The sequence below is a fragment of the Corylus avellana genome, chromosome ca11 (genome assembly GCF_901000735.1).
Source record: "Corylus avellana chromosome ca11, CavTom2PMs-1.0".
Lineage (NCBI taxonomy): Eukaryota > Viridiplantae > Streptophyta > Magnoliopsida > Fagales > Betulaceae > Corylus > Corylus avellana.
In genome coordinates this window covers 19,805,006-19,823,148 of record NC_081551.1, presented here as the reverse complement: position 1 = coordinate 19,823,148, position 18,143 = coordinate 19,805,006, and the positions used below count along the sequence as shown (strand labels likewise).

At 35.2% G+C, this 18,143-nt stretch overlaps 1 protein-coding gene across 2 annotated transcripts; it reads right to left on the bottom strand.

Annotated features, from left to right (window-relative positions):
- Positions 1-4,823: 4,823 nt before the first annotated feature.
- LOC132165965 (golgin candidate 1) lies at positions 4,824-16,049 on the bottom strand. Of its 2 annotated transcripts, none has more exons than XM_059576682.1 (21): positions 15,778-16,049; positions 14,035-14,115; positions 13,488-13,534; positions 12,754-13,401; positions 12,573-12,635; positions 11,610-11,687; positions 11,290-11,493; positions 10,262-10,318; positions 10,049-10,123; positions 9,898-9,969; positions 9,575-9,637; positions 9,345-9,443; positions 8,642-8,719; positions 8,364-8,432; positions 7,306-7,353; positions 7,075-7,170; positions 6,869-6,945; positions 5,883-5,928; positions 5,705-5,803; positions 5,575-5,619; positions 4,824-5,284 (listed from the first exon to the last, which is right to left on the bottom strand). In XM_059576682.1, the coding sequence occupies exons 1-21, from the start codon at positions 15,803-15,805 to the stop codon at positions 5,213-5,215; spliced, it is 2,145 nt and encodes a 714-aa protein (XP_059432665.1). In that variant the 5' UTR covers positions 15,806-16,049; the 3' UTR covers positions 4,824-5,212. The 2 variants fall into 2 exon arrangements, with proteins under 2 accessions (XP_059432665.1, XP_059432666.1); XM_059576683.1 differs by having other exon boundaries at positions 8,642-8,713.
- Positions 16,050-18,143: the final 2,094 nt, after the last annotated feature.

Below are 18,143 nucleotides of genomic sequence, written 5' to 3'. Positions count from 1 at the left end.
TTCATCATTCATCATCGGTGGAGGACCATAAGCAGCAATGAGTCTTCAAAGCCCGACAACCTAAAAAGATGTAAATTGACTAAGTCCACATCAATGGGGAGTAGGATTCTTGTCATTTCAAAAGAAATTGAGAGTATTTATTTAGTGTAAAACAAAAGATAATATTGTATTAACATTAAAGTTGATGAACGATAAAATTTACAATATTACTCATCATTTTACGCTAAATAAATACTCTTTATTTCAAATAGAAGATCCTATTGATGGGAATGCATTACCACTCTCACGGGATCCATCTCACTCTAGCCTATGGTTTTAAGCATTCCCTATATATTTCTCACATACTCTTTCTCCCTTTTTACTAATTTACTTTCCTTCTCAATTGGGCTTTATTATTTTGAGTGTTGGAGTGCCTCTTGGTCTCCAAATCGGTGGCCTTTTGACCACCTCCTCCCTTATTTTGCAAGTTCAGGCAGAACTCTTCCATGAAAGACAACCTAAAGTCATTATGGATGTTCTTTGCATGAATAATTGGTATAGAAAACATTTAAGTAGGAATCAATACCTTTCTTGCAAAAAATAAAAAAAAAGCTAACATTTATCTAATAAGATTGATGTATTAACTCTCAAATAACTTTTGAAATCAGTGCTTCTCCTTCAACAACATCCTCTCGGTGGTTGTTGTAGATTTCAAGCGGGTTAGCTTCTTAACCTGCTTCAAACACCAATTTGTGGTGCATTGCTTAGTCTTTCGACTAAGATCCAGCGGACCAGATCATTTTTTGGTCAATTTCCTAAGATTTATTTATTTATTTTTATTATTATTATTGTATTTTCATTTTGAGTTTGTTGTTGGAGAGCTCACACTTTCTTCTTTTTTTTTGATTTTTTAATTATTTATAGCTCTTTCCCTATTTGCTCAAAAAAAAAAAAACCTAACCCTTGAATTAATTATTGTTAAGTACTAATAATAATAAAATGATCTACCGATTGATTTGGAGTGACACATAAACATTATTGGATAATTATAGGATAAAAATAGGAATGAATGTAAAATCAGTTATTGTGGTTGACCTAAATTATAAAAATAGATAAATGAATAAATAATTGACTGATGTGATATAAATATGAAAGAAGTTATGATTTTTTTGTAAGGAAATTATCTGTTTACCTAAAGGAACGAGTTTGACTATTTTTTTTTTTTTTGGAAGAAAAAGAAAAGAAATGGTTGGCGAGCATTATGTAGCATTGATCTTTACTAATAGATGCTTGGTATTTTTTTATTTTTAATTTTTCCTGAGCAACTTCCTTGGTAAGTTTTAGCATCTGTCAAGAAGAAAGGTATGCACTGAGATTTCGAGCTAAAGTGAATCCAAACAAAGCGCCAAAAAGTTCTTCTGCGATTCATCAATCATCGGTACCTTTTGACTAAATAGATGCTTTGGTGTTTCACTTTTCTTTTAGAAACTTGCTTGATAAGTTCAGTAAACTTGAAAAAGTGTCTACATTGATATTTCTACGCCTGAATATACGTTTTTTTTTTTTTTTAAATGGAAATATGCCCCCTTTCTCCCTCCTTTTTCCCGCCTTCACTGTAGATCAATTAGGGCGCGTGTGTCAATGGTCCTCAAGGTGTATTCTAGTGGTGCGTGGAACACTAGAATGCGTGAAGGTGTGTTGGGTTTTTGTTGTTGTATTTTCATTGTTTTTAAATAAAAATGTATTCTCATTAAATTTGCTTTTAATAGCGATCTATGAGGTGAAATTTTATTCATTTTCTTAAGTTTTATTTTTACGAATCCTTAAGAATAACAGAATTTGTTTATGGTCGGTCTTTTTGTTTTCTTATGGTTCCTTTTCTGGGAGCAAACTATACACCAATGACGGAAGAGTTATCAAGCATATAGAAAAATTGTCACTATAGTAGAGGCAGGGAAGGAGATTGCAATTGGTGAAACACTAATAGTAGAGATAAAAAAGCTAGGGAATCAATACCCGGTAGCAAATAGAGACGTGATTCGTCAAAATTTGCTGTAGATCTTAAATTGATTAGGACGGTGACTTTTCGTAAATATTGTTTTACAATAGCCCGAGAGACTATTATATATGTCATAGATGATGTTTGAATTGTAAAGATTCTAAATTGTATCTTTGACATTGTACAAAACATTTTGCCTCATTTGATTGTTATATCAATAAAGAGATAATTCGTTCAACAAAAAAAAAAAGATTAAGAGCATAAAGCTCTGAAAAATATAGTCAAATGCTATAAGATTACAAAGTTATAGATATAATCAAAAAATTCTTAAAATCAAGTGCATATTTATAACTTCAAGCTTTCGCTAACTATGTACAACTACAGTTATGGAACATATCTGCTCCTAACAAACTAGATCTAGGACATAGGTAGCCCATATATAAGAAAACAAAAGTAAAAAAAAAAAAAAGTAACTTCACTTTAGACCCCTGAATTACCATGCGATTTGAGAAAGTCCCTTAAACTTCAAAATCTCTCAATTTGGACCCCTAAACTTTTAATTGATGTCCATTTGAACCCCTTCGTCAGATTTAACTGTTAATTTCCTTGATTTATCCCTAAAATGACCAAAACATCCTTGATTTTTTTTTAAAAAAAAATTTAATTAATTTTTTTTAATTTGGAATTAAGGATAAATTTGAAATTTTATAAAAAAGTCAAGGGTGTAAACATCATTGTCTCACTTTTAATGTTTAAAATTTGACAGAGGGGTTCAAATTGATTGTAATTGAAAGTTTAGAGGTCCAAATTGAGAGGTTTTGAAGTTTCCAAATTGAAAGGTTTTAAAGTTTGGGAGGGGTTTCTCAAATCGCGTGATAATTCTAGGGTCTAAAATGAAGTCACAAAAAAAAAAAAAAAAAAAAAAAAAAACTAAAAATTCGGCCGTGAGAGATAAAATCCCCACACTGTTCTACTCCTCCTCAGCCCAAAGGTGAGGAGACAATTCATGTCCTCAACCCAAATGCCAGAACAAAAAGAATAAAAAAAAAAATCAAAGTAAAAAGACTAAAAAACAAAAAGAAAATTTTTTTATAAGCAGCAACGAAGGAGCACGACATCATAGACATTCCCAAGAAGACATGTCTTGGCTGATGAAGACAATTAGATCTATATCAATAAACTAGATCTAAAACAAACCCGCCAAAAATGGAAACCCGAAGACACTGAGCACTGCTACCAGAGAAGGGAGGAGGTTAGAAATCGTTATTCACTCGTATGTGATTTCTTCTTCTTTGGTTTTGCCTAGAGGAAGGGAGAAAGAAAACTTATAAAGAGAAGGTAGAGCCCCTCTCTCTCTCTAGAAGTCGAACGCTTTATACGCTTTTTTTTTTTATTAGGATTTGACGTAACTCATTTCTTTTTCTTTTTTTTGTTAAAGTTTTTCTCAAAAAAAAAAAAAAAGTTGATTGTAGTAATATAATTTTTAGTACAATTTTTTTACAAATTGATATCATTTCGTGTAGCATTTACCATATTAGCTACTAAAATATGGATTGTCACGTAGCAATTCACATAATATACTCATATCTATAAAATGTGGCCTGCCATGTAAATTTGTAAGTGAATTATAGTAAAAGTTATTGTAGCTCCAATCTTTTTTTCTCTTTTTTTTTTTGTTAATTTGTTGTTTTTTTTTTTTTTTATAATTTGAAATTTGAAATTTGAAATTTTATTTATTTATTTATTTTTTTATGAAAAATGGTGGAACAGGTAAGCAAGAAATAACAAAGAAACAAAGAACCATGGGGTTCTTATCATTATTGTCGATGAAGATGGAAAGGCGGAGTTGGGCCTAGGGGAGATGGGAATGTATCCAAAGAAAATATCTAGAGGCAGCCCATTTTGCCATAAGGTAGGTACAAAAGTTTGTATTTCCGTCAACTTTCCTTAGTTTTCAAATTGAAGAAAGCCAAAAGGGCTACGAGTAAATCGGTAGTGATGGGGAGATCCGCTGACCCATGAATAGTTTAGAGTAAGGATTCTGCCGGCTTAAGGAGGCTACCATTTGAGGTACCAGAAGAGTAGCCAAAGCTTCTCTTGTGTTTGGATCACATGGTGTTTTGAGCCAGGATTTCGCCTGGATAATGTGTTCTTGGGAGTCCCGGCAGACGGCTGCTTGCATGGAAATTCGCTTCTTGACTTGGTTGGCCAGTGAGAGAGCTTGGTCCTAGACTCCCAGTTGAGGGAGAACTCTCTTCTTGAGCGGTTCCCATCAAACTAAACTACCCGTCACTTGCCCATCCGCCATTTTCAGTTCTAGTGCGGTAAAACTTGTATTTGCTTTAAAGCCTATATCTTCTTTCTATTAGTTTAAGCTGGAGTTAGGCATGTTTGAAGGTCTCCTTTTCCATTGCATGAGGAACAATAGATCCCATCCCAACCTTGCCCCACCCAATCTTATATTATTTTATAATTGTGGTTAATTTCTTATATTGAACGAAATAAGTATATAACAAAAAAAAAAAAAATTGTACACAACCCATGTAAGAGAAAAATGAAAGAAACCATAAGGTTGTATTTATATACAAGTGTTATTTTTGGGCACTTCAAAGATATATTAATCATATTTAATAATAAAATTAAGGGTTGGACTTCAACAATAACTGCATTTTTCTTAAAAATACAACTCGCTTAAGTGCACGGATGAAAGGCTGTGGCAAAGTTAATTTAAAACAAAAAATCCAATATGAGAACTACGACTAGCAATCACATTAAAAATTAAGGAAATAAAAAATAATAAAATAAAAAAACAGAAGGAAAAATTCATATTCAAGGAGCAAAAATCTGGATCTAAATGGTGACGACTTCACTTCGAATATAATTTGAGTGTTTGTGAGGCTTACAAATCAATCATAGAAACATATAAATTGTGACATATCAACATTTGCATGCCAATTGAAGACGATGGAGAGAGATGCAGCCTACTGTCTAGTGTCTACCTTCACCTGAATGCAGTCTCCTAATCCCAACTGGCAGCAGTTTCTCCAGGATCAACTAATTCCTCGAATTGTTGTATAAAAGAAAGAATAGACTGACAATTTCAACTTCTTTTTATATTTCATATCCTGTTGCATCATTCTCAAGCAATTCCATGCTTTTCCAGAATTGGAAGATGTACCCTTTTAAAAAATAAAACGGGTTATGCTACCTTTCTACCTGCTGCAGCTAAAACAATCACGGCAAGGTAGGGGTCGTAAGTCCCATAGATTCTGCAACTTCTCTTGCGGTAAAATTGTCTGCTTGTGCCTAAACATTGTAAAGAACATGCATATCCACAGTTAGATCTAGTACATTTCATTTCTAAACCATTATCCTATAATACAAAGTAGATTCCTGGTATAATCACTATTATTAGGGAGAAAGTATCCCAACTATCATAAAATGCAACAAATGAGATTCATTAGTCATGCTTAAGAAAACAAATAATTTATTAACATGATATATATATAATGTACACATTGCAAAGATTTCAAATATCTATCATGGCTGAAAGCATACTTCCAATAACACTAGTGCAAATGGCCAAATATCTGTACCTGAAGACGATGCATCAGATACATCAAGAAGAAATGTACAAATACCTGAAGAAAAATTTCTCATAGTTAATATACAACTCAAATCGTTCCATATAATCTTTGTAATTAACACAACATGAACTCTTCTTACCAGATAAAAAAGCAAGATAACACGAGCTGTTGGGTAGCGCCAAAGAAATCTTGTGGCCCTGACAGCCCCTGAATCTAATAGTTTTGCCGCCTTTTGCAACTGTACAAGGTAAGTTGAACAAACAGTAAAATAAAGAAAGGGAGGGCAAGAATGGTGTGAGATATGAGAGCAGGGATACCTGTAGTCTTGCCCCAACCATATGGCGGTGATACAAGGGGAGAGGCCTGCAATTATTATTTCATAAGAAAAATTTGCGAGTTTGATCGATAAAAACTGTAAATTGAGACAAAATTGCTGCACGCACGTTCACATAGAGATACCCAATCAAGACAACACAAGAAAATTAAAGGAAAAACACATTCACCAAAAGTTAGATGTAGCATAAGAGGAGTCGGAACAAACTGAAAGTAAACGCTGTGCAAACACACTTTTTAATGAAACTTTAGCCTTAGCTGGTCACATAGTCAACCAGTAAGGAGGAGTAAATTTAACTACAGGAATGATGAAAAAAAAAAAAAAAGAGGAGAGAGAGAGGAAGAAGAAGAAACAGGGGTCGGGCAGTTATAGAAATAAGAAGGCTGTATGATTTAATAGATAATACGAGTACTGATAGAATTGATAGGAGAAAAGTACATGTGAAGTGGTAGGAATTCAAGCTTTGGAAAGCTGAATCACATTGCAGCCCAGTGCATGCATGCTTCCTAGAAAGATCTTCATTTTCCTTTGTTCATTCATGGAATAATAATAAATTCTATAAATAAGGGATTTGAAACCACCATGACTTTCAACCTAACAAGTGAAAACCAACTATGCATCCACAGATATCTGCCTAACCAATAACTCATCGGGGTATACAATGAATCACTAACACCAACTCACACCCTTAAAATGCTTCCAAGAGACTCCTATGAAAAGAAATCACAACATTCAGATTTCTGCAAATTTTCATCTCCTCAATATGTCTACAATAATCAATAGCTACAACACTTAAGAGCTCCGTGTAACTCTTAGATAATCATATATCAATCACAATCAGAGAACGTTTTAAGAAAGCTAATGTGACAACTTTAACAGTCAACAATCTATGCGCTCGGCTCATAACAAGCCAAAATCATCAGCGGAAGCTTATATAAATGCCAAATATAATTAAAAAAATCAACATACTCAAGTTCTTTCATTTCAGTGTCTTCTTCCCAAGTTGTTGATGCCCGACGGGACACTCTACTTCTTTCAGCCTCTACCTGTTCAATATAACAGCGAAATTGCAAGCAAAACCAAAAAAATAAAATATGAAATAACCAGATATACAAAGATTAAACTCCAGAATATAAATGACTACAAATCAAGAAGCAAAGTAGCAAGCGTCAGACCTGCACTTCTTGAATACGCCTTATCTCCTTCTCCAATTGAAACTCTGCTGCAGCTTTTTCACTAGCCATGGCCTCTAACTGTGTTTGCTTGTAGTACTGAATAATAAATAAACTTTTTTTGATCAGTAATGCTGAATAATAGATAAACCTTAGAGATACAAGAACTCATCATAATATTGGATATCATATAACAAACAAATTGGGGACCATGCACTTTTGAGTTCAAGTTACCAGTAGATCAGTTAGCTCACGGTAGCGTTTCTCTAGCTCCATGTGCTCCTGTTCAATGACAGCTATTATCAATAAGTGATTCTCAAAAAATATATAATATTTTGGAACTAATCATATCATGAAGAAACACACCCAAAAAATTAGAAAAATAATAGAACAACTCAAACCCCACTTGCTTGACTAATGTCCTAAAAGTCGCAACAACAAAAAAGAACAGCACAATGACATAAACAAAAGTTCCCATGTTCCAGGATAGCATAAATTATTTTAGGCACCAAGTTGGTACAAATATAACTCAAAATCAAAACAAAACATTTCTTTCTATAAAAATGTATTACCCACATGATGCCAAAAATCTCATTTACACTCTGGGAAGTTTTGAGATAGGAAGTTTTGTTACAATTTTTCTTCTTGGTTGCACTTTAACATTCAATTATAAAACCCCTTTCATGCTTTAGAATTTATTTATTACTCATTCCTGTCCCCTGCCAATCATGATATTGCCCCTGTAATATACAGATATGGATAGAGACAATTTAGGTGCCTTGTCTTCAGCTCATATGTGTCATAGAAATCATAAAACCCTGGAAGTAGTTGAAGGCGATACTTTGCATCATTGAGTTCCATTTGATATAAATTGATAAGAGGATGGGAAGTTAGGAAAATAATACAACTTTGAGTTACATTTACATCACAATCCTAGTGTTCTGATATGATTTACTATACACAACAAGAACCGAAAATTGCATCAAGAACTTGGTCAAAGCAGCAAGAAAAGACTATCTGGCTTATGACATGACAGTCAATATGGCTACAACAAAAGCAAGATTGGCGATGAAGGGTACATGTAGCCACCACTACCAGTTCACAAGGCCATTTTAAGTACATATGCCCTTAGAGCATTTGGACACATCTATGTCCAAAACAGATCCACAGATTTCCTGGCCTCCCTTCATTTATTTTGACATGCATGAAAAACCAAGGTTGACACTCCTTATCTAGAAAAAAAAATAGAGCACATGAGAAAGAGGCAAAAAGCGGGATAAATCAGAGGTAACCTGACGTGAATAATGCTCAGCATCTCTTTTCATTGCAGCCATTTCTACTCTCATTTTTTGCACTTCAGCCTGAAATCAAATATCCAAAAAAGTCATAGCAAACAAAGCCTTCACCAAATGCCAAATTACAGGATTTATCTAAGTATGTCATCAGGCAAAAAGGATCCATGGAGCTAATCCCAATCTCGAACCTCCTCCCTTTATGAAAGGAAATGTATCACTAGGCAAAAAGTTGAGTGGAATTAAGAATTTTTAGGCAAAACGAAAAAGATACTTGCCTCCAAAGAAGAAAGTTTGCTCTCAGCATCTCTCTGTCCTTGGCGTGCACGCTCGACCTCTTCCTGCCAAGCCTGCATCTTAAGATAGAAACATATGTAAATATACAGATAGCAAATGACCATAAATAACTACTACTGTTACACCAGCACTGCTTCCAAAGGACTAAATTATTGGTTTAATTGTATGTAAATGGCAGGATAGTTTCATAATTTAAACTATTGGACTGGAGGAGGTGTGTTCCTACAGTAGTAGAACCATGTTCACAGCTCAAATAGTATCAAAAATTGAAAATAATACCAAAAAAAAGAAGAAGGGAAAGATAGCATTCAAAGCACACCTTCAACTTTTCTAAAACAAAAGAATTTCCTCAAATTTGTGCTCCAAATTTATAAAAAGCCTACTGTGAAACATGATGCACATGCACAGGCGCATGCACTTCCAACTATAAAACCCATTGAAACACCAAACTTCGAAAATCCTGTAGTTAAATCGAATCTGACTTCAAGATAACATTTATTCTTTGAAAATAAGGAATGATTTTTCAATTATCAAACTATACTAATTGTAACGTAGAAACCGATAGCTCCCTGAAATTATCCCATATCAGGAATAAGTTGTCAATTAAAAGAGATCTGCCACAGTACATTCAGTGTGGCTGAAATTTTTGGATTGAAGGGTTAGCCGTAGTCTTAAAATGCATACCTGAATCGCTTGATTTGCCTCTTCTGGCAACTTCTTTTGTCCACGGCGAGCACGAGCTTCCATATCTTGCAGTTCTTGATTTAGAGATGCACATTCAACCTAATGGCATATAGCAGTAAGAAATTTCAAATCGCATACAATGAATGGAGAGCAAATCTTCGTAATTGGGAAAAAAAATTGAAGAAGAAGAGAGAGAGAAAAGAAAAACCAGTTATAATGTATTTAGCTACCTCAAGCAGTGCCACCTTGTGCTCAAGCTCTGCTGCCTTTGCTGTCCTGTCATCTGCTATTCTCTAGATAAAGAAGCAATTGCAGTAATTCAATCAATATGATGGATATAATGATCAAATGACAGGTATATACTCCTAAGTTGCGATTAGAAAAGAAAGAAAATGCGCTAGCTATCTCAAATGTAAATTATTGAGGAACTCCAAACTCAAGAGTCAAGACCAGTAGTGATAATCAGAATGCATTTAATCTCTGTAATGATTATGTAGTCCAACATGTGCCATTTTAAGTAATCAGCTGCAAACATGATGAGTGCTTACATTACCTGGGTCCTTGCAAGGGCTGTGGATGATTCAACTGCTCTATGTTCCAATTCTACCTCTCTTTCCATAGCAGCCTGTGTCATGAATACAGATAATCACAATCAAGAAAACAACATAAACATAATAACTAAATTAATGATTCTAGACGCAAACCATTTTGGTAGCATTGTGCGCAGCACGCTCTTCTTCTGCTCTCCGTTCTGCAGATGCTAACTCCTCCCGTAGAGCCTGGAAAAGAATTTTATTCTTAAGAATCTGGGTAATTTTTTTTCTAATAATCAAATTCTAATGATAAAAACAGTGTAATTATGTCCAAGAATCCAAAAATAAGATATCTCACATGTAAGGAAAAACCAACCAACTTACTTGCATCATCCTTGTCTCTGTTAATTCCCTATTTCTCATAATGGACTCCATGTTTGCCTGATGAAAGTAATCTAAGAATTAGAAGAGCCTTATATAACCATAAATCCAAGCAAGGAGCACAGATAGATTGAACATAGAATAAAGAAAAATTTAGGATGAAATGTAATAGGCAGATCAAGGAGTTAAATGATGAAATATGGGTGGAAACTGAAGAAGGGTACATCACATGGTTACTCTTCTCCAAATAAAAAATCTTGGCTATGAACTTATTCCTATCCCCCACTTGACCTAGGGCAGCAGCAAATGGACACACAGACAGCAGCTAAAAAGTTCTTTTCTAGGGTTGAATGGTGGGAAAGGTTCTGAATTTATTAGGAAAACAGAAATATCTAATACGATAAGCTTTTTCTTTTTGGATATGTAAACGCAAAGTTAATTAAAAAAACAAAGTTGTAACCCAAGTACACAAGGAGTACACAAGAGAGAACCCTATTAGAAGCGGATGAAAGATCTAAGACAACATGAAAATTTGAAAAACTAGAATATGAGACAGCGGCCCAAAGAAAGAGAGTTTTAAAGAATAAAGGCTTTAATTCTACTAAGGTGCTCTCACGATCATTTTTTCCCACCATATACACCACAAAGGCAATGCGGAATTATACTCCAAACCGCATCAAGTTGAGACCTGCCCCCCCGCGCTCTCCAACAGGCAACAAGGTTTACCACCCCTCTAGGCATAACCCAAGTCAGCCCTACACTGATGAAGAAAGATCCAATATGATAAGCTTAGAGCGAAAGGGAGCAATCTAGGGTTGAAGGGTCGGAAAGGTTTTATGTGTCCATGTTTTTCCATTAATTTCAAAAATTTGAGCTAAAGCTTTACACTTGACATCAACACAGAAAATGTAAAAAGGAAATGTGAAGACAGTTATTTTCAGTAAAGAATAATATAAAAGAAAAGAATGACTTATAAAGAAAAAAAGTATAAAAGAAAAAGAATGATCATGCATATGGTGACTGTGATGAACCTGCAATGAGGCTAAATTTCCTTCAGCCAAAGCAGCTTGTTTTTTAAGTGCATCCATAGAACTGACAAGTGCCTCAATTTCAGAGTTCTTTGCTGCCAAGGCCTCAACCATATTTGACTCTATTCTTGACACTTCACTTTTGGATGCAGACAGATCTAGCTGCAGGTGCTTTATGCGAGCCTCATATGATTTACTCAGCTCTCTCTATAAAGATACAACTCTAGCTAGTGAGCAGAACTCCTTCAGTAGCATAGTATGAAGATCATAAAAGAAAAAAACCAGAAATTTAATCCCTAAAATGGACAGGGATGGAGTTTCACCTCCGCTATGAGAAGTTCCTCTAGCTGTGCATTCTCAGATTTGTATTCTTGAAGACGGGATGAAAGTCCAGCACAAACCTGAATACTTGTGACAAAAAGGATTAAAAAACAGCAGATTCCGACCAGCAAGTAACTCTTCCACAGGAGATCACATATTCAGCATGCTTATCCTATCTACAGTAACATTTTCTGAAGAATGATTGCTTTACAGAACTAACTGCTTGCTGAAAGGCATGTGGTTCAAAATTGGTAGAGCAGTTTGCATTTGCTAGATGATACAAAAAAGAAAAATTGATTGGTTTATACTGTAGAAGAAAAGAGAGAACACACATGTATAAGGAAAAAAATCATATCTAATTTGTTTTTGTTCGTTCTTGGCCCATTAGAGGGCTGGATGCAGGTGGAACTCACGTTGATTTGCACTAGGCAAGCTATAAGCAAACAAATGGCTGTAGTTTAATTTGTATCTAACACACTAAAGAGGCCTAAACTGAATAATCACAAATTTCATAGAGTTTTATTTTTCTTAGTACACAACTTATTCTCATTATTCTTCTGTTTTCGTTTCTTAGAAGAAGAAAAAACACATACATTCATATACAAGATGCCTTCGACCAGTTAATAATGGCTTGAAACCATGTTTTGGATGAACTAATACCCAAAAGAAGTGATTGCTGCCAGCATTTTTCCTGTATCCTAATAAAAGGGCAAAGAACATGCTATTGGTAAAGATGTATGCTCCATTAGTTCCATTGATGGTTTGATCCAAAGACAATGCTTAGTTTTAGCCACCAGTACCATGCATCAAATTTTAGAAGTAGACAATTCAATTTTTCTATTAGCTTAATATAATTCAAATAATTTTTTTTTAAAAAAAAAGGTAGTAAAGAGAACCCAATGTCAATTAATCTGACTATAGTCTATATCTGCAGGTACGGAAAAAAGGATATTTTTAGAGCTTACCCGAGCTAGCCTTGCCTCTTTAGACTGACCAGTGGAAACTGTAGTTTTAAGCAGTCCCTGAGCCTGCACATGAACTAAAGGATCTAGTCAACAAAAAATCTAAAGGGAAGGCATGTAAAACAATATAGCACTTGAACAAATAAAGTGAAGTAGATAGTCTCCCCTCTAGTAATTACTTTACCTCATCAAGTTGGTCCTGTACTTTCAAGGGAGAACCATCGGCTTTATCCTCCAGTTGCCTTTTTTTCTCAGTTTTATCCTCTTGTTGCCCCTTTTGAATGACAAGAGGTTCAACTTCAATATCACCATCTTCCAATTGAATTTCACCATTACTGGGCAAATCAGTAGACACAGATTGAGATCTCTCTTGGTCAATCTTCGAAGTAACATCTGCATCTCCAGATTTGATACTTTGGCCAGCATCAATTGGACGATCTTCATTAACAATCTCAACTGTTTTGGCAGGCAATGACAAAGGAGGGTGTTCTTTATGAACATCTAAAGCATTCTCATTGACAATCTCACCATTTGAAGGTGTGATAGCTTCCACATCAGTAACAGTTGATGGGACTTCTATATGATCAGCATCACGTTCAACCGCGTCATTTGCTAGTTTCTCTGTTAAAGGAATGACTACCATGGGGGAATCTTTTCCAATAGTGTGCTGCTGGCCATTGTCTGTTTGGGCCACAGACGTATCAGGAGTTCCGTCATTCTCAACTAACTGAGCCGCCCTATTACTTTCGGGTGTCACATCTTCTTGTGAAATCAATGTACTACTTTGCTCCTTTGAAGTATCAGATTCATTCCTGGGGACTCTCTTTTGAGCCTGTGAAAAACAAAATGTGAGAAAAGAGTTCTTTGAAAAGAATCTAAAAAATAATTACCTATGGCTACAGGTATGCTGGCAAGTACCTTAGTCTTTGACTTCCTCTTGGGTTGAGATCCTTGCCTATTAGCACCTTAACCGTTAAGAAAAGGAAAACAAAAACAGCAATAAGCACCAGATTTTTCATTCAAGAAGTCAAGAACACTTTATAGCCAGGTACAATCACAATACCACCTTAGTTTTAGGAAAGTCAATTAGGGTTTATTAGTCACTATGAATTCAAGCTAGGAAGTCTAAATTCCCTAGAATCAGTGGAATGTTGTTCATTTCTTCATTTTAAAATTCCAGAAACATGGATGCCCACAGGCACCGCAATTCCTATGGAAGCAGGAGAGTTTTGACCCTCACCACGTCAGGAAGGAAACACCAACATCCACTTCAACTTAAAAATAGTACTTTTATATCAAAGATCCAGATTTTTTGAATTCACACCACCCCCACCCCGCCCGGGCAAAAAAATACTAAAGAAAGAAAAAGGGCCAATGTCTAAGTTAGTACCTATACATCAGACTATCAGATTATATATTTGGCAGAGATAAATGTAAGATATATGAAGAGAATTAAGATCTATACCTGTAGGTTGAGAATCAGATTGTTCATCAGCCAATTCATTGACAACCAGCTTTGCTCTTCGATCTACAACTTCAAACAAATCTGACGAAAACAGTTAAAGATTTTTAGATTCTTAAATAAGAGGTTAATGTAGAACACGGCTATGTATGTAACTGTGTGTGCTACTTAATCCTGCAACAGGTACTTTCACAAATCAAGTGCAAATACTAGAAAAAAGAATCCCAACGCAAATATTCTATATAGACAAAATAAATGAAAAGGAAAAATCTTAGCAGTAGTAGCAAAATCGTTTACCGACTATATTTGAATTAAGGCTTTTTCAACTGGTGATGATCAGCTCAAGAATAAATAGACCTCTTCCGTTTATGACACAAAATCATCTGGCAGAATGCTATGGAATACTAACAACAATTATTCATTCTACTAAATATATTAAAATAGGTATGATTCTTAGAAAGAAGCAGTTTGTGATATTATCATATCAATGTAGGATTACATTGATATGATAAAGAGGCTTTAGTGTCAGATTACATGGAATATTCCAGCACTTATGTCCGTTGGAACCCTAACTTTTTTAGGGCAGTCCAGGATTGGGAGCTTGAGTCCTTTCTTGCATTCCTCAATATTTAGTACTCATCGAAAACCTTTTTGAGAGAGACAAATATAATGTTGAGGTCCCCAGCTTGTGATCATAAATTTGAAGTGCAGAGCTATTACAATATATTACAGTATGGCAAGTCTTACCCTTTTCTTTGAAGAGCATTTGGAAGGTGAAGACTCCACCTCGTATTGCTTTCTTCGCTTAGACGGTAGCTTTGGGTAAAATACTTATGATTGAAAACCTTAGGAACTGGGGTCTTAACCTTGTTAATTGGTGTTGTCTTTTCAAGAAGAGCGAGAAGACCATAAACCACCTCTTCATCCATTGTGAGTTTACTAGCAAGATATGGCATTTGGTTCTCACCCTATTTGGAGTCTAGTGGGTCATGCTTAGCAATGTTGCTGAGCTACTTCAATGTTGGAAGACACAAGGATGGAGACAACCCAAAGAGGCCATATGGAAAGTCATCCCTACTTTACTAATGTGGAGCATTTGGAGAGAGAAAACTTTTTCGAGGATTGTGAATCTAATGTGCTTCAGCTAAAATTCTCTTTCTTGAGTGCCCTCTTAGGTTGAGTTGTAGCTTTTGTTCCTAATTTCTCTTCATCTAATCTTGTAGATCTTGTTAAATTTTTAGGTTTTCGACCCCAATAGGGTGGTTGCCTCTCTTGTATACTTTTCATGTACGTGAGATTTTCTCCTAATAAATTATTATTCATAAAAAAAAAAAAAAAAAATGATCATATCAATGTGATCGATTACTTTCATCTGTGCAATTCATAGCTAATCCCTAATCATACCCTTAAAGTAACATAACCCATTCATACAAAGTGAGGTATCAACAAATCCATAGTACTGATTGAAACCAGAGAATGCCAACAAGGATAGGTTTGCCAAATAAAGCAGTGCATATTTTCCATTTAATTAAACCATAGCTGACCAAAGAGTTCCTTTTAGGATAATTAAGCTTAAGCATTTCCATTTCAGTCCTGCTATATTCCAATGCGTATTACATATTCTAATGCACAACAAAAGGTTTGTTTATCTACAAAATCAATCACGCTGAAGCATCGGATCAGACACAAAACACAGTTAAGCCCCAAAATGGAGACGAAAATCGAAGAAGAAAGACTGGTGCACACCTTCTGCGGCTTTGAGCCACGAAGCCATTGAATGAACGTAACTCGGATCTGAAACAACCAAACGGCGTCGTTGCAATCCCGAACAGCTTCGAATTGGAAAGCTTGGGCTTCGAAGGAAATGGAATGGGTGTTGGGAGAAGAGTTTGATCGAAATTAAAGAAATCAAACGGTTTTGGCGACAGTCTCAGCCTGCGTTTAACTCACCGGAATCTGTGTATTCCTGTGCTTTTGTCCGGGCTGTTGTTAGTTAAGATGTGCGTTTAGGAGTAAAATCGAAGAAACTGGCAATTGATCGGGTGCTGACGTGACTACTGTATTTTTCATGTTTAACTAATCTATAACATCCACGTGGCGAACAAGAGAAAAAAAAAAAACAACTGCGAAGAAAATCAATGGGCTCGGCATTGGGCCTTTTTCCAGTAGGCCCATTATTTTCGTAGGTCCAACTGTTAAGCATTTGGTTTCAATGGAATGTACATTCAAACCAAAAGGGACAATCCGAGGATGAACAGGAAGCCATTGAAGAAGAATAGACATTAGTCTTCAAAAAGCTCTGATACCATATACGATTTCGATGTTTGATTGTAATTTAAAAAAAAACAAAAATCTAGAAGAGAAAAGAATAAAGTAATGAGAAATGATATTTAGTAGACTTTTCTTATACGATTATCATACAACTATGATGATGTGACAGTAAATATCAGCCATTGATTTTTATTTTACAAGTCCTTAATAGTTCAAATATTAATTTTCATTGCCACATCATCATAATTACATAACAATTATATAAGAGTCTACTAAATAACATTACTCCTAAAAATTTATCAGCGCGCAATCGACGAATACCTCATGAACAACGAAGAACTTTCTTCAAGGTTGGTTGGTTGGTGTTTCTTCAATATCAACACAGGGTTGTAACATATTTTGTTCTGTTCTCGATCTGAAACTGTTCTTGGGTCGATTTCTTAGAATTTATGGTTTGTATACTTGATGTTTATGATGACTATTATGATATTGAATTTTAATTCTTTTGAAATTGAGGAGCATTTGCTAGTTTGTCCTTTATTTTTAGGTGGAATAGAATTATTCCATTATCCTTTAATTTATTTTGACTCTTACAATTTTTTTTTAAGCTGTAAATATTTGGTGTGCTTTCTTTTCGTTCTCTCGGCAAATTTAGATTCCGACCTTTAAAGATATGTGGTAGGAAATATGAGGCGGGCTAAATCTAACAAAATTTGTCTGGACATTTGAGGGCCGAAATTTTGTAGTTGGCTTTTGGCCCGACACTATTGGCCCAATAGAGGCCCAATAGATAATGTGTGAGCCACGAAGCCATTGAATGAACGAACGAACGTATCTCGGATCTGAAACAACCAGACGGCGTCGTTGCAATCCCGAAGAGCTCCGAATTGGAAAAGATTGGGCTTCGAAGGAAGTGGTTTGCTTTGGTTTAGGCCAGTTTCAGTGTGCGTTTAACGCACCGGATCCTTGCGCTTTTGTCCGGACTATTGTTGGTAAAGATGTGCGTTTAGGAGTAAAATCGAAAAAAGGCTAAAAAGCCACAATTGTTCGGGTGCTGCCGGGACTATTTTATTTTTCATGTTTAACTAATCTATAACATCCACGTTGTTTTTGTAGGCCCAACTGTTTCTTTTCCCAAAAACATAAATTATAATAGCAATTGTGTTTGCAAGAAGTTATGATTATCCCTACTCCTCCAAGGACTCTCTCAATTCCGTTTAGAAAAACATTCAATGAAATTAATGAATTGTTTTTGTTAAAAGATATGGAAAATATTATATATTTTTCATATATTACATAATTATGTTGATATCAAATATTCTCTATTTATGGGCTGATTGTAATTAAATATTGTGATTGTAATAAAAATAAAAAAAATAAAAAAATGAACTCACTTGGGTGGTTATCAGATCGGCGCATCGAACTTGACCGGCATGTGGCACACGTGATGTGGTCGTTTTAGGCTAATTCCAGCTAATCTGGAACGAGCGGCAAAAGTTATGGTAGATGGGATGATAACCAGAGTGATTGATGGAATGTTGTGGCGTGTGGTAGAACCGGTAAAAGCTTTGGGCGGAGCATGGTGGCTAGAGGCGACGCGTGATTATTGAAGGCCACAAGAACACAAAGAACTTTACGGGTGATTCATTGTTAGACATTTATGTCCACCGTTCGGAATACCCCTAAGGATTACATTGTACTCATTAACATTTTTTTGTTTACAATACAAATGTCCATATTTATAGAGCAATGTCTAAATATAAGTATAGTAATCAAATCTCCTTGATTTGATTACAATCCTAATATTTAATTACAATCAGCTCATAAATAAAAAATATTTG

Coding starts and splice junctions, on each gene's coding strand:
- LOC132165965 (XM_059576682.1), bottom strand. CDS start 15,805: ATGGCTTCGTGGCTCAAAGCCGCAGAAG. Junction 11,494..11,609: donor AGGAACTTCTCATAGCGGAG/GTGAAACTCCAT, acceptor GTATCTTTATAG/AGAGAGCTGAGTAAATCATA. Junction 7,171..7,305: donor GTGAGCTAACTGATCTACTG/GTAACTTGAACT, acceptor TTTATTATTCAG/TACTACAAGCAAACACAGTT.